The following is a 20,096-nucleotide window of genomic DNA, read 5'->3' on the forward strand; positions in this document are numbered from 1 at the left end:
GTATCCTCTATCAGATTTGTCCAGGACTTGGGCAAGTATCTTGGAGTTACCCTTAGCCATTCTAGGATGACTCGTTCAGCTTTCAATGGTGTCCTGGATAAGATTCGGAGTAGGCTAGCAAGCTGGAAAGAAAGTTTACTCAATCGGGCTGGTAGGCTCTGCTTGGTTAATTCTGTTGCTGCTGCTATTCCCACGTACCAGATGCAGGTCTCTATTTTTCCCAAAGGAATCATTAGTAAATTGGAGTCTATGATGAGGAATTTTCTTTGGAAAGGACAAGTTGATGGAAGAGGATTGAATCTTGTTAGTTGGAAGGTACTGGTTACTCCAAAAAAATATGGAGATTTGGGGATTAGAGATCCTTATTGTGTAAATATTGCTCTTCTTGGGAAGCTAGTTTGGACTTTTTTCCAGCAGCCAAACAAGCTATGGGTCCAATTGTTGGATGCCAAATACCGATCATCTCTATATGACTGTTTTAGTTATCCTAAGAACAAGGACTCTCCCATTTGGAGGTGTCTTTGAAAGGCTTGGGAAGTGTTGAAGGATGGGTTTGCTTGGTGTATTTGGAGATTTGAACCAGAATTTTTGGTTTTCTAGCTGGAGGAGAGAAGGACGGTTATCTAATGAGATGGATTATGTTCACATTTCTGATTCGAATCTCCGGATACAGGATATTTGGTCGGTTGGTAGGTGGCATTTGGATACTCTTTATTCTCCTTTATCTCAAAATTTGAAAGATAATATTCTCTCTTACAATCCAGATGAACAAGCAGGTCCGAAAGTGGGTTGGTATTGGAGTGGGTCTGCTGCCAAAGTCTATGACTCACGCAATGGTTACTTGTGGTTGTGTAAGCAGCTGTTTGGTTGGGAGGAGCGGGAGAATTGGCTTTGGCTTTGGCGTCAGCTTGTTCCGGAAAAGCATAAGTTTTTGGCTTGGTTGTGTCTTAAGGAGGCTCTTCCTACTGCAAGTTTTCGCTTTAGATGAGGGATGTCATCATCGGATAGGTGTCCAAGATGTCTTTCTAGCCAGGAATCGGTTTTACATTGTATTCGGGATTGCCCAAAAGCTCAGCTTGTCTGGCATAGGTTGGATATTTCTTGTCATCCTTTGGATTTGAAGAACTGGTTCTTGTATCATAGCAGAGAGCATCCGTTCAAGTTCTTTTCGGGACTTTGGTGGATATGGCGAGCAAGGAATAATGACATCTTTAATCCCATGAACCTTGGCCTCCGGAAAAAGTGATTTGTCTGGCATTAACTTCAGAAAAGGAGCTTAGGAATATTTTTGAATTACAACGTATGTCCCTTCCCTCTACTCTAAATGGTTTTTGGAATCCCCCATTTATTGGGACTTTTAAGATTAATTGTGATGCTAGTTATTTTGGTTCGGGTGATAGTGTTGGTTTTGCTTGTGTTATTAGAGATTGTAATGGGAGCTGACAAAGGGGGTGTTTGGGAATGATTGAGAGTAATAATATTCTTCAAGGGGAATTGTTTGCTATTTGGAGAGGATATCTGTTAGCTTGGGATGTGGGTCAACGAGATGTTATTTGTGAGACGGATTGTGTGGAAGCATTTAATCTTGTTACTCAAGATGATTTTGGGTTTATTGATCCACTGGTGCTCAAAATAAGAGATATCATGCATTGGAATTGGCGAGTTGACTTTCGTTTGATTATGAGAGATGCAAAGACACTCTGAATTGGCACAAAGGGTAGCTGATTCGGGTTAATTTTTTTTGTGTTTGTTTCGGTATTGTGATAAATTCATACGTATCGATAGTTTAAAATATGGACAACTAATAACAAGTTATATGGAATTTATTTTTCACATTAGTATTTAATTTTTTTTAAATATATATCATATCACCACTTTTACTAAAATTCCTTTTAAATATATATTATATCACCACTTTTACTAAAACACTCTTTTAATTAAATAAAAATAAAAAAATATTTTTAATTTAATTTTATAAAAAATCTTAAACATCCTTATTTTATTCGATTAGACAAAAATATCCCTTTAAATTAATCAAATTTTAGAATTCAATTAATCATAATTTTATAATTTCAAATAATTTAAACAACAAAACAAAAACATATAAAAAAAACAAAAAATTAAAATTATTCTTTCATCGTTCTTCATCTTCTCACGTTGCTCTCAATTTCATTCAATCTCCGCTGCTGAATCCATTTCTGTCACCACAACGACACTGTTCTTGCTTCGGGTATGAGAAGCACATTTCATTACTTGGCTTTGCTGTAAAAGTCTCACTTCCCCTAATCATTAGTGCCCCCTCTGAAGCAAAGTAGTGAAAGTCCCAAACCAAAATCGGCAAAATCCTAGCCCTAAGTTCTTTGCTGCCGCCGTCCCAGGTTCTTAGCGCTTCCGCTTCTTCCTCTTCCCCCTGTCCGGAACCCAGGTAGCTCGGCACGTCATCCCCATCCTCGCTGGCTTCTCTTTTAATGGCAAGCTAGGCAGAAAGAAGACACTTTTAATGATTGATGTCGTGTTCTTTCTCGGTGCAATAGTTATGGCTGCAGCTCCAGCTCCATGGGTTATCTTAATTGGGAGAATTTTGGTTGGTTTGGGAGTTGGCATGGCATCCATGACAGCTCCTCTGTACATATATGAGGTCTCCCCTGCTAAGATCAGAGGAGCATTAGTCAGCATCAATTCTTTCTTAGTCACTGGTGGACAATTCTTCTCTTACCTTATCAACTTGGCATTTACCAGGGTATGCAACAAACATCAGTTTTTTAAATAAAAAACTGACAGTGATAGATAAAAAGGAACAGATTGCGTAGTTTGATTGATTTATGTTTTTTAATCGATCTTTCAATTTGATTTGTTTAAGGCTACTGGAACATGGCGTTGGATGCTCGGTGTAGCAGGCGTTCTTGCTTTGGTTCAGTTCATATTGATGTTTATCCCTCCCTGAGTCACCTAGATGGTTGTATAGGCAGGTAAATACTATGTAATTGCCAAGCAAAAAAGTTTCCATGATGGTGAAGATTGAAATTTCCATGCATTAGTCTTGAATGATTCTTAATCTACTGAAGTTTATGCTGTCTCTGACAAAATACTCACATATAGGTTTGTTCTTTCTTATGTTGAATAGCAAGGATAGGGCTAAGGTTTGATATTTGAATATCTGATACATAATTATGATGAAACTCATGTTTGTTAACTTCTTCCTATGTATCTTATAGGCCATGAGTAGTCTCCTGAAAACCAATGCTGTGAAGGGTTTGCTAACAAATGCCCTTATTTTTTTTAAATTTCCAATGCATATTTTCTCACGTTAGAAAGCTTACCAAATCCTATGACTTAAACTAAAATTCCATAATTTTTAATATCTAGCTACTCTATTGATGTCATGTGAGCTTATATAAGCATATAAAGTTGAAAAATTAATCCCAAATAATTTATTAATAATACATGAGAATGATCAATCACGTGGAGCAAGAATTCTGATTTCATACATCTGCTAACCCCAAAAAAGTTTACATTGGTGCCAATTTCATGTATACTAATTTAGTTCTTTTTGGCAAAGTAAGGAAGACGAGGCAAAGCAAATTCTGTCGAAGATTTATCCCCCCAACGAAGTTGAAGAGGAGATCAAGTTGATGCGTGAATCCATCGAAACAGAGAAGGCAGAGGAAGGCTCGATTGGGCAAAACCTAGGACAGAAACTCAAGGGTGCATTAGCTAATGAAGTTATACGAAGAGCACTCTACGCAGGCATCATAGTGCAAGTTACTCAGCAGTTTGTTGGCATTAACACTATCATGTATTACAGCCCTACCATTGTTCAATTCGCTGGAATAGCCTTGAATTCCACGGCTCTTGCGGTTTCTCTGGTTACTTCTGGTCTGAATGCCTTCCACGGCTCTTTTTTGTTTTTCTGATAATAACAAACACAACTATGGTAATTCGAGGACAGAGTATGTTGTGATGAAGGCAGAAGCAGAGGTGGTAGAGGAGATGATAAAGAAAAGGACAGTGTGCTTGATGGATGAACTCTTCTTAGAGTGTAAAATGAGTGGTGGCAGAAGGGAAAGAGAAAGAGTAGTCGAAGACGAAGAGCATATTGGGAGTGCTTAGCCTTGTATGGAAGGCTGAGAGATGAGGGTGTTGCAGTTCACCAATGGTGGGGTTGAATTTGAATTGGATTGAAAGGAGAACTTAATTATTAAGGTGCATAGTCTTTTGTGTTTCGCTTAATGGTCACCACTCTCCAGTGTTATATTATGATTTGATGATTGTCCTGTTTCTAGTTTCTTTCTGTATTTTGGAATTTGTCAATAAGGAATGCCAAGAATGGTGCATGTTGTACTCTATCATTGTGATGTGATCGTACTATAAATAAAGAATAAAGGCTTGTTTTCCATGATTCTTTTGTTGTTCTGTTCAATGGAGCTATAGTAAGCTTGTGATGCCATTATTTAATTGCCTTGGTTTAGCAGAAAGGCTAAGAAGATTATTTTTTTTTAATTTGATTAATATGCTAGTATACAATGCAGATCTCTAGTAATATCTATATCAAAATTTTCATTCTTAAAACGTTTAAAAAGTATTAGGATGAGCTAGAAATTATTTTCATTATCTCCCTAACATCCGCATTCATGTTGCTGGTTCGGAGCCTTGCTATAATATAGTTTCTTAAATCCTTTTACGAGAATCCCAAGTTAGACGGCCCCCCAGTCTCATTTGCCAAAGTTAGGAATGTCTTATTTGGTCGAATCACAGGCTCATCATTATCCTCGATCACGCACTTCGCATGCATGGTCAGCTCCCTATACTTATGGAGTTATGGTAGTGCACCGCCTTTCTCACTGAACATGGGTGCGAGTGCCTCAACTCAACCTTGAACAAAATTCACTCCTGCATGTCCTTATCAAACTTCACATATATCCTTGTCTTACACCCAGCAGCTGAAATCGTGTTCTTTCACGTTGGTGCTTTGACACAAGACTCGCGGAACTCGTCGCGATTACAGTGGATAGTTTGGTTAACAGGTTTCTTTGTGTTCTTGTCACATGTTGTCATCCTTATCTTAGTTACAAATCCTACTTTCTTTGCGTAAGTAACATAGAATTCATGAGCTATCTGCAACTGCGCAAACCGTATTTCAACTCTTGGTATTTCGTCTTCTTGAAGGCAACCGTGATCCGGTAACTATATTTCAGATTAATTACAAAAAAATCATTACCATTAATGATCAAATCAAACATGTGGATCATGACTACATAAAATTAAACTAGAGACCAAAACTTCGTAACCGAAATCCATCTCTTCACTTCAAACCTCAGTAACATTCGACAGTTGCATGGCTTACAATTTCAAAATAAACACAGAAACCCAAAGAAAACAAAAATAAATCCTTATTATATAAGTATTGTAACTACTATAGATTCTCTTTCACAATATCACTCTACCTCACATAGCTGAACATGCAGTAGATACAATTACCATACACATAATTCAGTCCTTGATTTCACAGCCTGCATCATCCTAGAGTTGCTTTTTTTATTCATTCAATAATCATCATGTATAATTATATACATAAATTCTTATCTACACGTGCAGGATGCATATAAGCATACCATTAATTATAAAATAATCATATAAGCATACCATTAATTAATTGATGCAAATTCTGCATACATATAAGCATATAAGCATGAAAAATAAGCATATAATATGCAGGAAGCATATAAGTATACCATACCATTATAAAACAATCATATAAGCATGCCATGATTAATTAATTTATGCAAATTCTCCATATATATACACATATCATTCAATATAAAACAATCACAAATTTGGTTGAATCACAAATTCTCCATCACATTTGGGTAAGCATTAAACATAAAAATAAACACGCCATTTGCATTGAGATTTAAAATCTACATCAATTGAAAATAACCATCCATTATCATTGTTTTGAACATAAGTTACTCACCTTATTCGCTTGCTCGCCGTCGACAACGAAATGGTCGGCTATGTTTTCATGTGGATTTGATGAATTTTCATTACTGACGACAGATGGAACACAACCCAGCGGTTCAACCATATCGCACTCCATTAAGGAACTTTGCCTGGGTGATGTGCGTGAAGGAGGAAGCACACTTGAAACACCTTCATCTTGCGACGTCGACATCGGGAAGAAGGCACACACCAGCTGTACACTGTCTTCGCTGAACGTCCGGATTGCTACGTTGCCGCGAAGATCGACCAAACGAGAGGAACGTCGTGCTGGGCGGTGGACTGTGTGGATGACGAAGCCGGTCGGAACAAACTTGGACGGCAAGCGGTGATCGTAGCGGCGCTGCACCAGCGAGATTCTCGAAAAAATGGAGAGAATGGAAGTCACACCGTATTGAGAGGAGGTCGTTGTTTTGATTCTACAGCTGACGATAATCCTAATTTATTTTAAATTTTAAATTAAAATAAATTCAAAATTAATTAATTATCTATTATTTAATTTTAATTTCAATTTAATCCCATTATATACATTGTATAATACATATATTGACTCCTTATTTAAAAAAAAATATATATCAGCTGATTCGGTGCTTGAAATTACTATAAGAAAAGTAGAAAACTAACGACCTGGTCAGCTCCACAATTTGGGACGGCTCTGTACTCTTCAGCGCCTCTTTCCACATTTCCTATTTTATTTTGAGCGAGGCATGATAGTAATTAAATATTATTATTTTTTATTAATATTTAATTAATAATAATTTATATTTATATTTATAGATATTTTATACATAAAAAATATATAATATATATTTATATTTATTAAAATTATATATATAAATTAATATAATTTATATTTATATTTTTTAAAATTTATATACATAAATTAATAAAATTTATTTATTAAAATTAATTTAATATTTATGTTAATTAAATAATAACTAAAAATATTAAAAATTACTGTTTCTTAATTTTTTTATTTAAAAATAATTAATATATCTTTATATAAAATAATAATTTAAAATAGTTAAATAATTAATTAAACATTACTACTAAGAAGGAAGACGCCTTTTGGCTTTTTGACGCATTGGTTTGTGTTTGGCTGTTAATAGGGAGCGCGTCACACTTGTTGCTCTCATCTTTCTCCACCTTTTATATCCCCTTTGATAATTAACCCGCTTTTTTGTTTTTTGTTTTTTTTTTTCAGTAAAATAAATGATTGCAGAACACCGTTTCGGAAACTCTTTTGTGTAATTTTGTTCCACGCGCCAAGACAAAGACAGAAGATAGAAAGAGCCCGCCCAGTCGCCCACAGCGAAGGGAAGGAAGAAGGATCGTAAGCTTTCAATTTGGACACAAGGAAGACGCTTGTAACTTTTAAATCCTTACCTACTACCACTGCTCCAAAAAAGGGAAAAAAAAAAGTAAAAAGAAAAAACCCGATAAAAAGAGAAGGTTTTGCATATTGTGTGGGATAAATTGGAAAGCTCCAGTTGTGTGGTGGTTGTGAATTTTTATTGGAAAATTAAAGGAGTTGACACGGTGGTGGAAGTAAGGTATTTGTCGGGAAAAAAAAAAAAAAACTTGCATGTTACGTCGTGATTTTGTCGCATTTTTTTTTTATCATTCGTGATTGCTCTCATTTCATATTTATGAAGGTCTGGATCTCGGTTTTATTGATACGGTAAACGAAGGTGCTTATAAATTACAATTCTGGATAATATTCTCGTCTAAGTCCCATTACACTTTTATAATACTACCATTTTCTTTTATATTAATTCCAAAAGAAAAAAAAGAAACTCGGAATAAAAAAATTCAATGCAAATTGCAAAGACGTGTTGAGCTGTTTCCCTTTCTAATTCCACTTTCCATTTACCTCGTAGCATAAGTGATTGTATTTGTTGATTTGTTCCGCTCTCTCAGTCGTCACTGCTTGTGTCTCAGAAATTTGTATTAGGTTTGTGTTGATTTCTCTCTCTCTCTCTCTCTCTCTTTCTCTCTGCCAATGTCACAATGGTGTAGCGACGCTTTGCTCTGCTTTCACCACGCGTCTCTCACCATTATCATTCCTCTTTCCATTTTCCCTTTTCCGACAATGACATTTAACTCCTAGTCCCTTTTCCTTCTTCTTCTTCTTCTTCTTCTTCCATTTAAGGTTGTGGTGTTTCTGGCTAGTTTCGTCAGAGAGATCAGGGTCCTCCAAAAAAGACAAAAATATATACTAAAAATGGCACCTTTGTTCAGCTGGGGTGCGAAAGAGAGCCACCGTGGAACACCGGTGGTGGTGAAGATGGAGAACCCAAACTGGTCCATGGTGGAGCTCGAGGGTCCTTCCGACGAAGACTTGATCATTGGTGGTGGTCGTGAAAATTCGAGTCGCACAGGGGAAAAAAGAAGAGGCAAAAACGCAAAGCAACTCACCTGGGTTCTTCTCCTTAAAGCACATAAAGCAGCCGGTTGTTTAGCCTCCGTAGCCCCGGCATTGTACGTCCTGGCCTCCGCCGTGAAGCGCCGCGTGGCCTCCGGAAGAACAGACGAGGACGCAGACTCAACGGTGAAGAGCAGATTCTACTCTTGCATCAAGGTTTTTCTGTGGCTTTCGGTGGCACTCTTGTGTTTTGAAATTGCTGCGTATTTGAAAGGGTGGCATTTGGGTTCTCCAAGTCTTCAGTTGGAATTTTATTTGCTTTGGGCACCTTCTTTTGGAGTGAAGGATTTCTTCGATTGGGTTTATTCTCGGTGGGTTTTGGTTCGTGTGGAGTACCTTGCTCCACCTCTTCAGTTTCTCGCCAATGTGTGTATTATTCTCTTTATCATTCAGAGTTTCGATAGGCTTCTTCTCTGCTTGGGTTGTTTCTGGATCCGATTTAAGAGGATCAAACCCATCCCCAAAGATGCACCTCTGGATCTTGAATCTGGAGAGAAAGGTTACTTCCCCATGGTGCTTGTTCAGATCCCCATGTGCAATGAGAAAGAGGTAACACTCTTAACACGCATAACACCCACCATGTGTTTGAAAATTTGTCTCATTAATGTGTGCTTTCTTTTATGTTTGTTTAGGTTTACCAGCAATCTATTGCGGCCGTGTGCAATTTGGATTGGCCAAAGTCCAAGTTGTTGATTCAGGTGCTTGATGATTCTGATGACCCAACAACGCAGTTGCTGATCAAGGAGGAGGTGCAAAAATGGCAACATGAGGGTGCCAATATTTTCTACCGCCATCGCGTCATTAGGGATGGTTACAAGGCTGGGAACCTGAAATCCGCCATGAATTGTAGCTATGTCAAGGACTATGAGTTCGTTGCAATCTTTGATGCTGACTTTCAACCGACACCAGATTTCCTTAAGAGAACAGTTCCTCATTTTAAGGTGTTACTCATTAGGAAACCAGGGTTACCTTTATCTTTTCTGCTTAAATGAATGATGAAATAGTATGTTTATGCTTTATGATCAAAATTGTGATCCTCCTGGTGATACTGCAGGATAATGAGGAACTAGGACTTGTTCAAGCAAGATGGTCTTTTGTGAATAAGGATGAGAACCTGTTAACCAGGTTGCAGAACATTAACCTATCATTCCATTTCGAGGTGGAGCAACAAGTCAATGGCATTTTCATTAATTTCTTTGGCTTCAATGGCACTGCTGGGGTGTGGAGAATCAAGGCCTTGAATGATGCTGGTGGTTGGTTGGAGAGAACCACTGTTGAGGACATGGACATTGCTGTTAGAGCTTATCTCCATGGCTGGAAATTCATCTTCCTCAATGATGTTGAGGTTCGTCATACAGTTAACACATATGAACCGCTGCTTTTGTCTTTTCTAGTTGATTCCCAGAACTGATTAGAAGTTGCTAATTTATGATTCCAGTGCCAGTGCGAGTTACCAGAATCTTATGAAGCTTATAGGAAACAACAACATAGATGGCATTCTGGGCCAATGCAATTGTTCCGCCTTTGTTTGCCTGACATCATACGGGCCAAGGTCTATATCTCTTGGAATCCTATTAATATTTCATTTCAATTATGTTATCTACATTGTTGCTTATGTAGTTTTGGTACCAATTATGTTCTTGCAGATAAGCATATGGAAGAAATTCAATATGATATTCCTGTTCTTTCTTCTTAGAAAGCTTATATTGCCCTTCTATTCATTTACCCTTTTCTGCATAATTCTTCCCATGACAATGTTTGTGCCGGAAGCTGAGCTTCCTTTTTGGGTTGTTTGCTACATACCTGCCACAATGTCATTCCTCAACATTCTTCCAGCTCCCCGAGCCTTTCCTTTCATTGTTCCCTATCTCCTATTTGAGAACACAATGTCTGTTACAAAGTTCAATGCCATGATCTCTGGACTATTCCAGCTCGGCAGTGCTTACGAGTGGGTGGTCACCAAGAAATCGGGTCGTTCCTCTGAGGGTGATCTAGTCTCACTGATTGAAAAAGGACCAAAGCCTCAAAGAGGGTCCTCTGAACCTGATCTTGAGGAAATGAAAGAGGAAATGCAGAGGCAGGAGCAAAAAGCTGCCAAGAAGAAGAAGCACAACAGAATATATATGAAGGAGCTTGCATTGGCTTTCCTACTTCTAACAGCCGCAACAAGGAGTCTCCTTTCTGCACAGGGAATCCACTTCTACTTCTTGCTATTCCAGGGTATATCATTCCTTTTGGTTGGTTTAGACTTGATTGGTGAACAGGTAGACTAAAGTGACAGGATTCTGTACTATGTAGAGAGACACATGCATGAAATTTTATACACGGAAAAACAAGGGTGGACAATGAGGCCCCCTATGGTACGAATCAACCCAAGAAAAATACACTTTATGGAATGGAGGCAGTGAGAGGAGGACCCCAGAGTGCTTCGTATCATGCACATGCTCATGTTTCACCCTCCAAGAATTCCACCAACTGCAAGACTATACTGTGCTACGTTCGAGAGAAATAAACAATATATGATGGGGGAACGGGTACATTAGAACCCCAGTTAGGGCCTTTGATTCAATGTGTAAGTTCACCCTTATTTCTTTTATTCATTTTTGTAATTTTATGTGGATTCTTTCTTGCCAGATCAATTCTTTTGTTACAAAATTTCATGTGGTTCAAAACTTTCCACACCCCATCCCTCCCCCCAAAAAACAAAAATCCTAGGCAGGCCCCAACTGCAGATTTATATTTTTAGTTTTTATTTTCTTTAAAAATTTAGAGCAGAAAATCAGGATCAACATTATTCTGTTTGTCCTGTTTAGATATCCTCCACCTCCCACCGCTTGGTACTACGTGGGAACACAAATTGAATAAAATTGTTTAGTTACTTTTTTTTGTTTCTCTTGGTAGAAAAGTGTGATTTGATTTCTGAGGCATGAGATGCCCAATGTAATGTATCATGAATGTTTCGTGATAGCATAGATAGAAGTAGTTACTGAATGTGGTCCTCTGCTCTCAGCTTTTAATTTTGCCATCGAGGTTTGTAGTTGGAAATGCTTGCCACTTTCTAACCATGAGCTGGAAGTAAGTGTACAGTGTACTTACCTTAAAGTAAGATTCAAATCCGAATTTCTAGAATTTGAACTGTTTAGTTGACATGTCACATTGTCCTTCCCCTCGGAAATATTGCTGTAGTAGGTAACAGCCCTTAACAACTGAAATTCATCAGTGTATATTTATTTTCTTTCCGCTAATTAATTTTAATTTTGTGATTTAGGATGGAGTTGCGTCTTTTGTGGTTGCTTGACAACCTGTTCTATTGTCTTTTGTGAACCTCGGAAATCAAACTTTATTCTATTTGAACCAAGTATGTTAGACTATCATAATCAGCAGTAAGTCACTATAGATATAATTGTTTATGATTTTGATTGAAACTCCTCACCGCACTTGGTTTTTATTTACTAAATTCCTTGCTTGTTGGAACACTTGGGAAGTTTTTATTTACTGTTCCTTAATCCTTGTAATGTTGGAATGGTATTTGTAATGAGGATTAGGATGTAGAATAAAGAGGCAGCAGAATAGTGAATGGAAAAAGGTATGTGGCAGTGGGCATATAATGGATTTTGTGGCGTTGTGGGCCCACATATGTCAACTTGGTAGGTTGTGTCCAGTTTGGAGGGTCCCACTCCCATTCATATATAATTGCCAGCATCTAGCCAGCTCAGCTTCCTAATATATATTCAGATTATTATTCTTATTTGCTGGCTTTCCTTTTGCCTTTTGTTTATTAAAAGGAAATAAAAAGGATGAAAATTGGATGGGCCTGCCGTTCTTCAATTGATTTTATTAGTTTAAGATTGATGCTGATTCTGGAGATCCCATAAAAAAAATTAGAAAAAGTCTAGACAGTAGAACTTTTATTAAAATTTGATCAGTATTTAATTAATAATAAAAAAATAAATAATTTTATATTATTAGATATAATTTCACACCATTAAATGTAAATTGCATTTGAAAACTTTGATAGCTTTTAGGAGCTGGCTTATTGTATTTCCTAAATCAAGAAAATAGCTTGAACTTTTTTGTCTGGTAAATATAGGCTATAACTCTATCAAAATTCAAAATGGCCCTCCTATACCTATACCGTTAATATCACAGAATATTTTTCATTTCTACCAAAAATTGAAGTAGATGGGATGAGTGTGTCCTCCCCTAACTAATTAAATGAATGAATGGGCCAATTGATTGATCAAGGCATCGAGTAACAACCCAATAAGTGAATCATAGATAGGGCCTGGGTTGTGTTGGCCCAGGCCTTAGTCCAAAAAAAAATCATAGATAGATTGTAATTGTATGCACCTTTCTTGTTTTCTTTTTTGATATCCAAATTGTTTAACAAATCATACGATGTAAAATTTTAGGAAAAATTTTATGAAGCTGGGTAGGCGATCGGATTTATATATATTTTTTTTCTTTTTTATTTCCTTCCCTCATTTGTCGAGTTGTGTCATTTAACCATAAGCTCAACGTGGACTCGAGCATCTTCATTCTTCTCATATGTCAAGGATCATAGAATTTTCATAGATTTTGACCTAACTAACAAATAATGTTTCTTTTTTTTTTTTTTTGTGTGGAAGTCTCTGATATGGATAGGGCAAAATATCCATAGGTATGGATGCACATGTGTGTGTCTCCAGTTTGTGATGCGTGTGAATGAAGAGGGCCTGCGCATTCAGTTCTCGCATCTTGTAATGTACATGTTTGGTTTAGCGTCGTTTTGAGTTTCTTTAACGCATATTTGATTTTGTACTCAAACTCATATTTACAAAAACAATTTCATTAGATAATTAAAAAGGGTTTTGCCAACTCGTGTCAATTTTTGTTGGGTTAGATTTTAAAGTTCATCATACAAAAAAAAAAAAATACACCTCAATTACTCAAATTTACCATAATTTAAAATTACATTTTACCATTTTTTTCTATCTTCTTTTTACCATGGTCGTGCTCACCGCCACCATTGTCGCTCTGCACGAAGGTTATCGTCGCCGCTGCTCGGCCTCCACACATGCTGCACCGGACTTCTAATGGAAGTGTTTTTTTAATTGTGCTATGTCTTTTTTATGGTTGTGTCTAATAAAAGTGTTTTTGTGAATGTGTCTCCTACATATGTCTCCTTATACATGTGTCTTTTAGTGGAGGTGTCTTTGATGGAATTGAAAAGGTAAAAATAAGATAAACGGAGCGCGTTGTAGAAGACACGGCATTGCCTAGAGGATCATCGGGGTGGAGGTCACAGCAGTCCAGACGCGGGCTTGGCCTGGGAATGCGAGCGGTGTGGGTGCGAGTGCTGCGCGGATTAGACGGCAGTGCGACGGGAGAGTAGCGATGCAGCGGTCTGCGCGACGGGAGCCGAGGCACTTCGGAATGTGGAGATCTCGTGATCGATGAGAGAGATGGAGACATATAGGGAAGTTAGTGTTGCCTTATTTACCTAATCCTTATTATTTGAATTGGAATATGTTTAATGGTGTTGATTATTCAAATTTGAATTTAAAAAAAAATAATTAATTATTGTTGTTAAAAATTGGCATATAACCTCTTGGTTACTAATACTTTTCCTTACAAAAAGGTAAAAGGTTAGAGTTTGTGCGTTCAGTCATTAGCGTTCAACTATTAACGACTAAGTCCCTATTTTAGTCAATGAGATTCACGCGATTACTCATTTTAGTCTTCGAAATTTAAAATTATCTATACTGGGTCTCCAGATTCAATTCCGGGCACCAATATAGTCTCTCGACTCTTTCTGGCAATGACTAGGCAAATGGAGTGCTGAGATGGCACCCTCCCTACCACGCTGGATGATGAGTAAACGACGTCGTTTATCCTTGGTGCCCAAACAAGTCAGAAATGAAGAATAGTGGAGGTAGAGAAGGAGAAGAATACTTTATTTTAGGTTTCCATCGTTTCTTCTCCCTGCAAATACAAAGTGACGACATTTTTGACTTATTTGGATGCCAAGGGTAAACGACGTCGTTTACTCATCATCCAACGTGGCAGAGAGAGTGTCATCTCAACACTCCGTTTGCCTAGTCATTGCCGAAAAGAGTCGAGGAACCACATTAGTGCCTAAACTTGAATCTGGAGGACCAGTATAAATAATTTTCAATTTCAGAGACCAAAATAGATAATCGCATGAATCTGGGACCAAAATGGAGATTTAGTCACTATTAACTTTAAAATTATATTTTCTTTCTATCAAGTCTACCCTTTATATATGTTATTGTTTTATTTATGAAGTTCTTATTACTTTTTATATGAGCTCTCTTTTTCTTTTTGTTAAATTTTTTGTTTGACATTGTATACTTTTATAATTGTGGTTTTTGTATATTATATTCATTGTTGTTATTTTTTATAATATAATTTATTGATCTCATCAAGTAAAATAAATTAAACAAAAATTAACCATAAATAATAATAATAGTAAAAAATTATAACGTACTAAAAAAAATACTAAAAAACATATTATATACAAAACATACTAAAAAATATATACTTAAAAAAATAACACTATAATTTAATATCATATCTATTTTAATAATTATCTATTTAAAGATAATTTTAATTAATATTATTTAAAAATATTTATTTTATCAAAATTAATTTTAATTTAAAGTTGTCAAATATAAATCATGTTGATATAAATCTACTTCTATCCAAAATTAATTTTATAAAATCACATTTATTCAAATCTCACTTTCACAAACACCAATCCAAACACACACTTAATGTCCTGACATGAGCGTGATCAGAAGTCCCTTTTAAAATTCGTGTTGTGATGTGCAGATGATTAATTGATAATCACATGTTGATAATGGAAGGCTTTTGTTTAATTTTTTGGTCGAATGAGTTTGATGGGTCAACTGCAGTTATGGTGACTTTTTTGCCCGAGATGTGGGATTTTTGTTTTCTGAGGTTGTTGTAACGAGTTGGGAGGTAATAATAAAAAAAAGAAGCCTCCTTCCACAAGACCAAAAAAAAGAAGCCTCCTTTCACGACGGTAACCCCCCATCTACCTCAACTTCAGCGGCACAGCCAATGAGGCATAGCTTACAATGCATTCCGTCCCTTCTCCATCTTAAAGGTCTCGAGTTTGAGTCTTACTAGCTGCAACCGAAAAAAAAAATTGGTAAGTATGCGAGGAGTGTGTAAGTGTATATTATGTACTTAGGATTGGGGGTTGTCCATTTGTATAGCGTATTAGCCACAAATCAATGACTCAACTGAAGAACACTATCCATCTTCGTGTAAAACCATCAATTATCAACAAAAGTATTCTTGCTCTAACAAAAAAAAAAAGGGAAAGACAAAAACCATTAAACACCTTACTATTAACATTGTTATTAGTGTATCAAAGTTTTTCTGATTACTATTAATAAAGGGATCATTAGTAGTCTGTAGTCTGTAACTCCAAAAACTAAAAATTTAAAGAGTATTTACCCAAATTGGTCCCCAAAGAATTCTGAAGTGGACGTTTTGGTTCCTAACAAAATTTAATTATGTAATTAGTCCCCAACTTTTGTAAACGTCCGTCATTTTAGTTCTTCTGTTAGTTTCTTCCGTGAAATTTTAACGGTAGAGTCCAACGTGTCACGTTCAGGTGATGAGTCAGCCGTTAAGTGCCACATGTTCAATCAAGACAAATTGGTCCCTATTCTGAATGAAGTTAAACGCGGCGTTTTGGGAGTAGGGCACGAGGGTGTGTGTCGTTTCGTTAGCTGAGTGGCTTTAAAGGTCCATTTTTGTCTTCCTCCCCCAAAACGAAATTACAACCAGCACCCTCTCTTCCCCTAGGTTTTACAAAGAAAGCCACCACCACGTGAACTGGTAGTCAGTCTTCTGACGACCTCGCTGACATTGTTGACTCAAGACTTTGTACCAAACGAAGTTATTGTAGAAGAAGGTTTTGCCGGTCTATCGGTCTTCACCGGTCAGGTTAGTATATCTTTTCTCTATTATGATGCGGATGGTATAGTTGATCATCGTTGCAACTGTTCGAATGTGTTTACCTTGTGTATCTGTTTCTGGCAGTAGAAATTAGTTATTGAAAAAAGTGTTTTTAAGTTCTTCATTACTATGAAAATCAGTTACTGATAAGTGACGTAATGCATGCATATATGAGTTTAACATTAAAAAGATTCAATATTTTGTGGTAAATACACTTTATACATTAATTAATCTAGTTATCACAATTAGGAAATTAAAGTTTGAGCAGTTGTTGTTTAATATGAAATTGCTCTGTATAAGTTTGTGTTCTGGTTTTGACATTTTATTCCATGTTTATGGATTGCAGATGACTGATTGGGTTATCCCTGTCTTTCAATATGGGGGGAGTTTTGTCAAAGATAACAAGGGTGAACTACTTTACATTAATGGGAATGTAAAGAGATTTCCTCCTTTGGATCTTGATTTAGTGAATTATTTTGATTTGAAGAAAATGTTTGAAGAACTTGGCTACCATGCATACAAAAAGATGTATTGGTATGACCCAACAGCTCCTAGTTATGAAGCAGGCCTACATCCTATATATGGAGACAAAGAAATCAGAGAGATGTGTGACAAAAAGAGGGAGGACAGAGAGACGGATGAATTGTGTCTGTTCTTTGATCATCCAATTATGGAAGATGTTGATTTTGAGGATAGTGATGATACTGATGAGCATAGTGAGGCCGAGGTCTTGTCTGATGAACCAATTTCTGACAACGATAGCTATGATAGCTATGAAAGTGCTGAAGACGAGGCGTATAAACCCCCACCTCCAGGATTTGAGGATGACACCGATGATAGCTATGATAGCTTTGAAGATGAAGAACTCATGAAGAAAACAAAGAGAAAAGGTGGCAAAAGAGATAAGAAGGGTAAGAAGAAAGCTATTGAAAAAAAGGATAATGCAAAGAAGATGGCTGTTGAAAAAAGGGATAATGCAAGGAAGAAAGGTGGGCCTAAACAGACTACTAGGCCCAATAACAAATATGGGCCCAATATAACTGTTGGGCCTACTCCTACTAATGGGTCTACTCCTACTGCTAGGCCTAGTCCTACTGCTGGTGGGTCAGAATTTGGTGTTGGACCGGGTATAGCAGAGGAAGGGGATGACATCTTTAATGATGAGTCTGATGGTTTAGGATTTGAGTCAGAGGAGTTTGATACACCTCAATCATCAGACAATGAGGGAGATGATTTTGATTGGTCCCAATTCAATGAGGAAGCAGACTTTGGTGATGTTCAACTCCAATTGAACATGGAGTTTGCCACATTGGATCAATTCAAGCATGCCTTAAAGGACTATACTATTGCTGAAGGAAGGAGGATTTTTTATGTTAAAAATGATAATAGAAGAGTTAGATGCAAGTGTGCAACTGGGGAAGAGAAGGCTATGATTGCAAAGGCAAAGTTCAAGACTAAATGTAAGGCTAAAAGGAAAGAGACTGATGCTGCAGAAGTGGATAATTCTGGAGAGAATGGAACTGCTATTGTCCCTAGCAGTGATGATAATGAATGTCCTTGGCTGATTTATTGTGCCTGGAATAGTGCTAGAAGGTGCTACCAGATTAAGACGTATGAGCCTAAACATACTTGTGCTAGGGAATTCGGGTCTAACATGGCTGATCAGAAATGGGTGGCTGATAAATTAGAGAAGAGGTTATTGACCCAACCTCACATGACTCATGGCGAAGCTTTTGATCATATTAAGATAGACTTTAATGTGGTGTGCAGTGACAAGATGATTTATAGAGCTTTAAGGGTTGCTAGGGAAAGGTATGTTGGGAATGAGAGGGCTCAGTATAGAAAGTTGAGAGATTATCTCACTGAAATACATAGAAGCAATCCTAGCAGCACTGCATTGCTGGAAACAACCCCCACAATTCCTGGTTCACCGCCATTGTTTAGCAAACTGTATATTTGTCTGGAGGGGTGTAAAAGAGGGTTTAAGGCTGGTTGCAGACCACTGATTAGGTTGTAAAAGAAGATTCTAAGCACCTACACTGGAGTACTGGCACCAGTTCAGCAAACAAAATTGGAGGACCTTATGAAGGATACTAAATTCTGGACGGCTTAATGGACTGGTGACAATGATCGTAACGTGTTTGAGGTGTAGACACATTCAAAGAAGGTTGGTGTTAATCTTGGAAGGCATACTTGTACCTGCAATATGTGGCAATTGACAGGTAGTCATAACATGTTGTATTTGACTTACATGAGTTTAAGATATGCATTCTGCTGTATTAAAGTCAACGCTAGTTAATTCTTTTGTAGGAATACCATGTGTTCATGCATTAGCAGCTATTCAAAAGAGGTGTGATAGGCCAGAACTATATGTGCATCCTTGGCTAAAGATGGATGCATTTAGAGCAACCTATGAGCATGTCATGAAACCTGTCAACTCAAAAGAGTATTGGGTGAAGACTGGACTACTATCTCCAGAGCCACCCATCATTAGGAGACCTGCAGGCTGCCCCACGAAGAAAAAAAGGAAGGCGGACCCTGTTGAAGACGCGCGTGATGGAACAAAAGGACGACGAACATTCAAGGTTACCTGTCAAAAATGTGGCGAATCTGGCCACAATGCAAAAACATGCAAGGGACCACCAAGGCCTAAACCCCCACCAAAGAATAAAGGTAAAAAAAAAAGGGTAATGAAAATGGATCCACCATTGCAGCAGGGTCACAGGAAGAAGTACAAATAACCCTATCAGCCCCTTAACCACAGCCACAGGTACCTTTCTAAATTGGATTATATTCGATGCTTTGTATGCCATTCATGTACTTACTTATCTTGTTACTTCGTCTTGTGTTAGGAGCAAACTACTAACTCATCCAACCAAGTTGCATCAACAATAAGTTTTAGGCCTCCAAGACCCAAACAACAAATTCTGAGACCTCATGTAGCTCCGGTCACTGCCCCAACACCTCCTATAAAGCTTGTTTTGGCTCCAAGACCTTTACCTCCACCAACTTTAACTCTTCCACCTACAGCCCCATTTGCTCCAGTGCCTAGGTCACTCCATCCGAATCAGATACCAAGAATCTCTCCGGTTGCTGCTACAAGCTCTGGAACTGCTGCCAGAATATTCAAGTTCATGCCTATACCAGGACTCAACCTCCAAAAGAAGAAATGATATTGCTCTATGATATCATGCTGATTGTAGTTATGTTGTTTAGTTTATTAAGACCCTTTTGTAACAGATTATGGTTATGTAGTGCATTTATGCAACTTTGAGCTATGCTTTTGGAATGTATCTTTGATGCTAGCAACAGATATAAACTAGCTAGGAGTAAGTTTTTTGTTGGAATATTCAGAACTTTGATGCTTGATTTTAAATATATGAAATTATGGTTATTAGACTATTTTGATAATTATGAGTGATGTGATTTGTATTAAATCAGGTTTTTGAAACATTATTTTTGTGAATGCATATGATTCTAATATTGGGCAAAGGAAATTTCATTACACAATTCTGACAGACTATAATATTAGCAATTACACTTTGATCAATTATTCAATTACAATATATCCATACATAATAAGCACTTAATTCCCTTCTTTTCCTACCTAACTATATCTTTCCTAAAAAAATACAAACCAAAAAACCTAGCATGAAAAAGAACACATTTTTTCAATGAC

General features: G+C 37.2%; 2 protein-coding genes across 4 annotated transcripts; both read left to right on the top strand.

Annotated features, from left to right (window-relative positions):
* The first annotated feature begins 2,871 nt into the window (after positions 1-2,871).
* LOC107606341 (inositol transporter 4) lies at positions 2,872-3,914 on the top strand. Its single transcript, XM_016308394.3, has 2 exons — positions 2,872-2,969; positions 3,560-3,914. The coding sequence occupies exons 1-2, from the start codon at positions 2,872-2,874 to the stop codon at positions 3,912-3,914; spliced, it is 453 nt and encodes a 150-aa protein (XP_016163880.1).
* A 3,381-nt stretch (positions 3,915-7,295) lies between these two features.
* LOC107606342 (putative xyloglucan glycosyltransferase 12) lies at positions 7,296-11,414 on the top strand. 3 transcript variants are annotated; one of them, XM_088494134.1, is made up of 8 exons: positions 7,501-7,550; positions 7,653-7,688; positions 7,878-7,951; positions 8,150-8,971; positions 9,055-9,363; positions 9,477-9,767; positions 9,861-9,974; positions 10,069-11,414. In XM_088494134.1, the coding sequence occupies exons 4-8, from the start codon at positions 8,222-8,224 to the stop codon at positions 10,693-10,695; spliced, it is 2,091 nt and encodes a 696-aa protein (XP_088350260.1). In that variant the 5' UTR covers positions 7,501-7,550; positions 7,653-7,688; positions 7,878-7,951; positions 8,150-8,221; the 3' UTR covers positions 10,696-11,414. The 3 variants fall into 3 exon arrangements, with proteins under 3 accessions (XP_088350261.1, XP_088350260.1, XP_016163881.2); XM_088494135.1 differs by lacking the exon at positions 7,653-7,688 and having other exon boundaries at positions 7,296-7,550; XM_016308395.3 differs by lacking the exons at positions 7,501-7,550; positions 7,653-7,688 and having other exon boundaries at positions 7,815-7,951.
* Positions 11,415-20,096: the final 8,682 nt, after the last annotated feature.

The sequence above is a fragment of the Arachis ipaensis genome, chromosome B7, assembly GCF_059453495.1.
Source record: "Arachis ipaensis isolate K30076 ecotype BB chromosome B7, ASM5945349v1, whole genome shotgun sequence".
Taxonomy (NCBI): domain Eukaryota; kingdom Viridiplantae; phylum Streptophyta; class Magnoliopsida; order Fabales; family Fabaceae; genus Arachis; species Arachis ipaensis.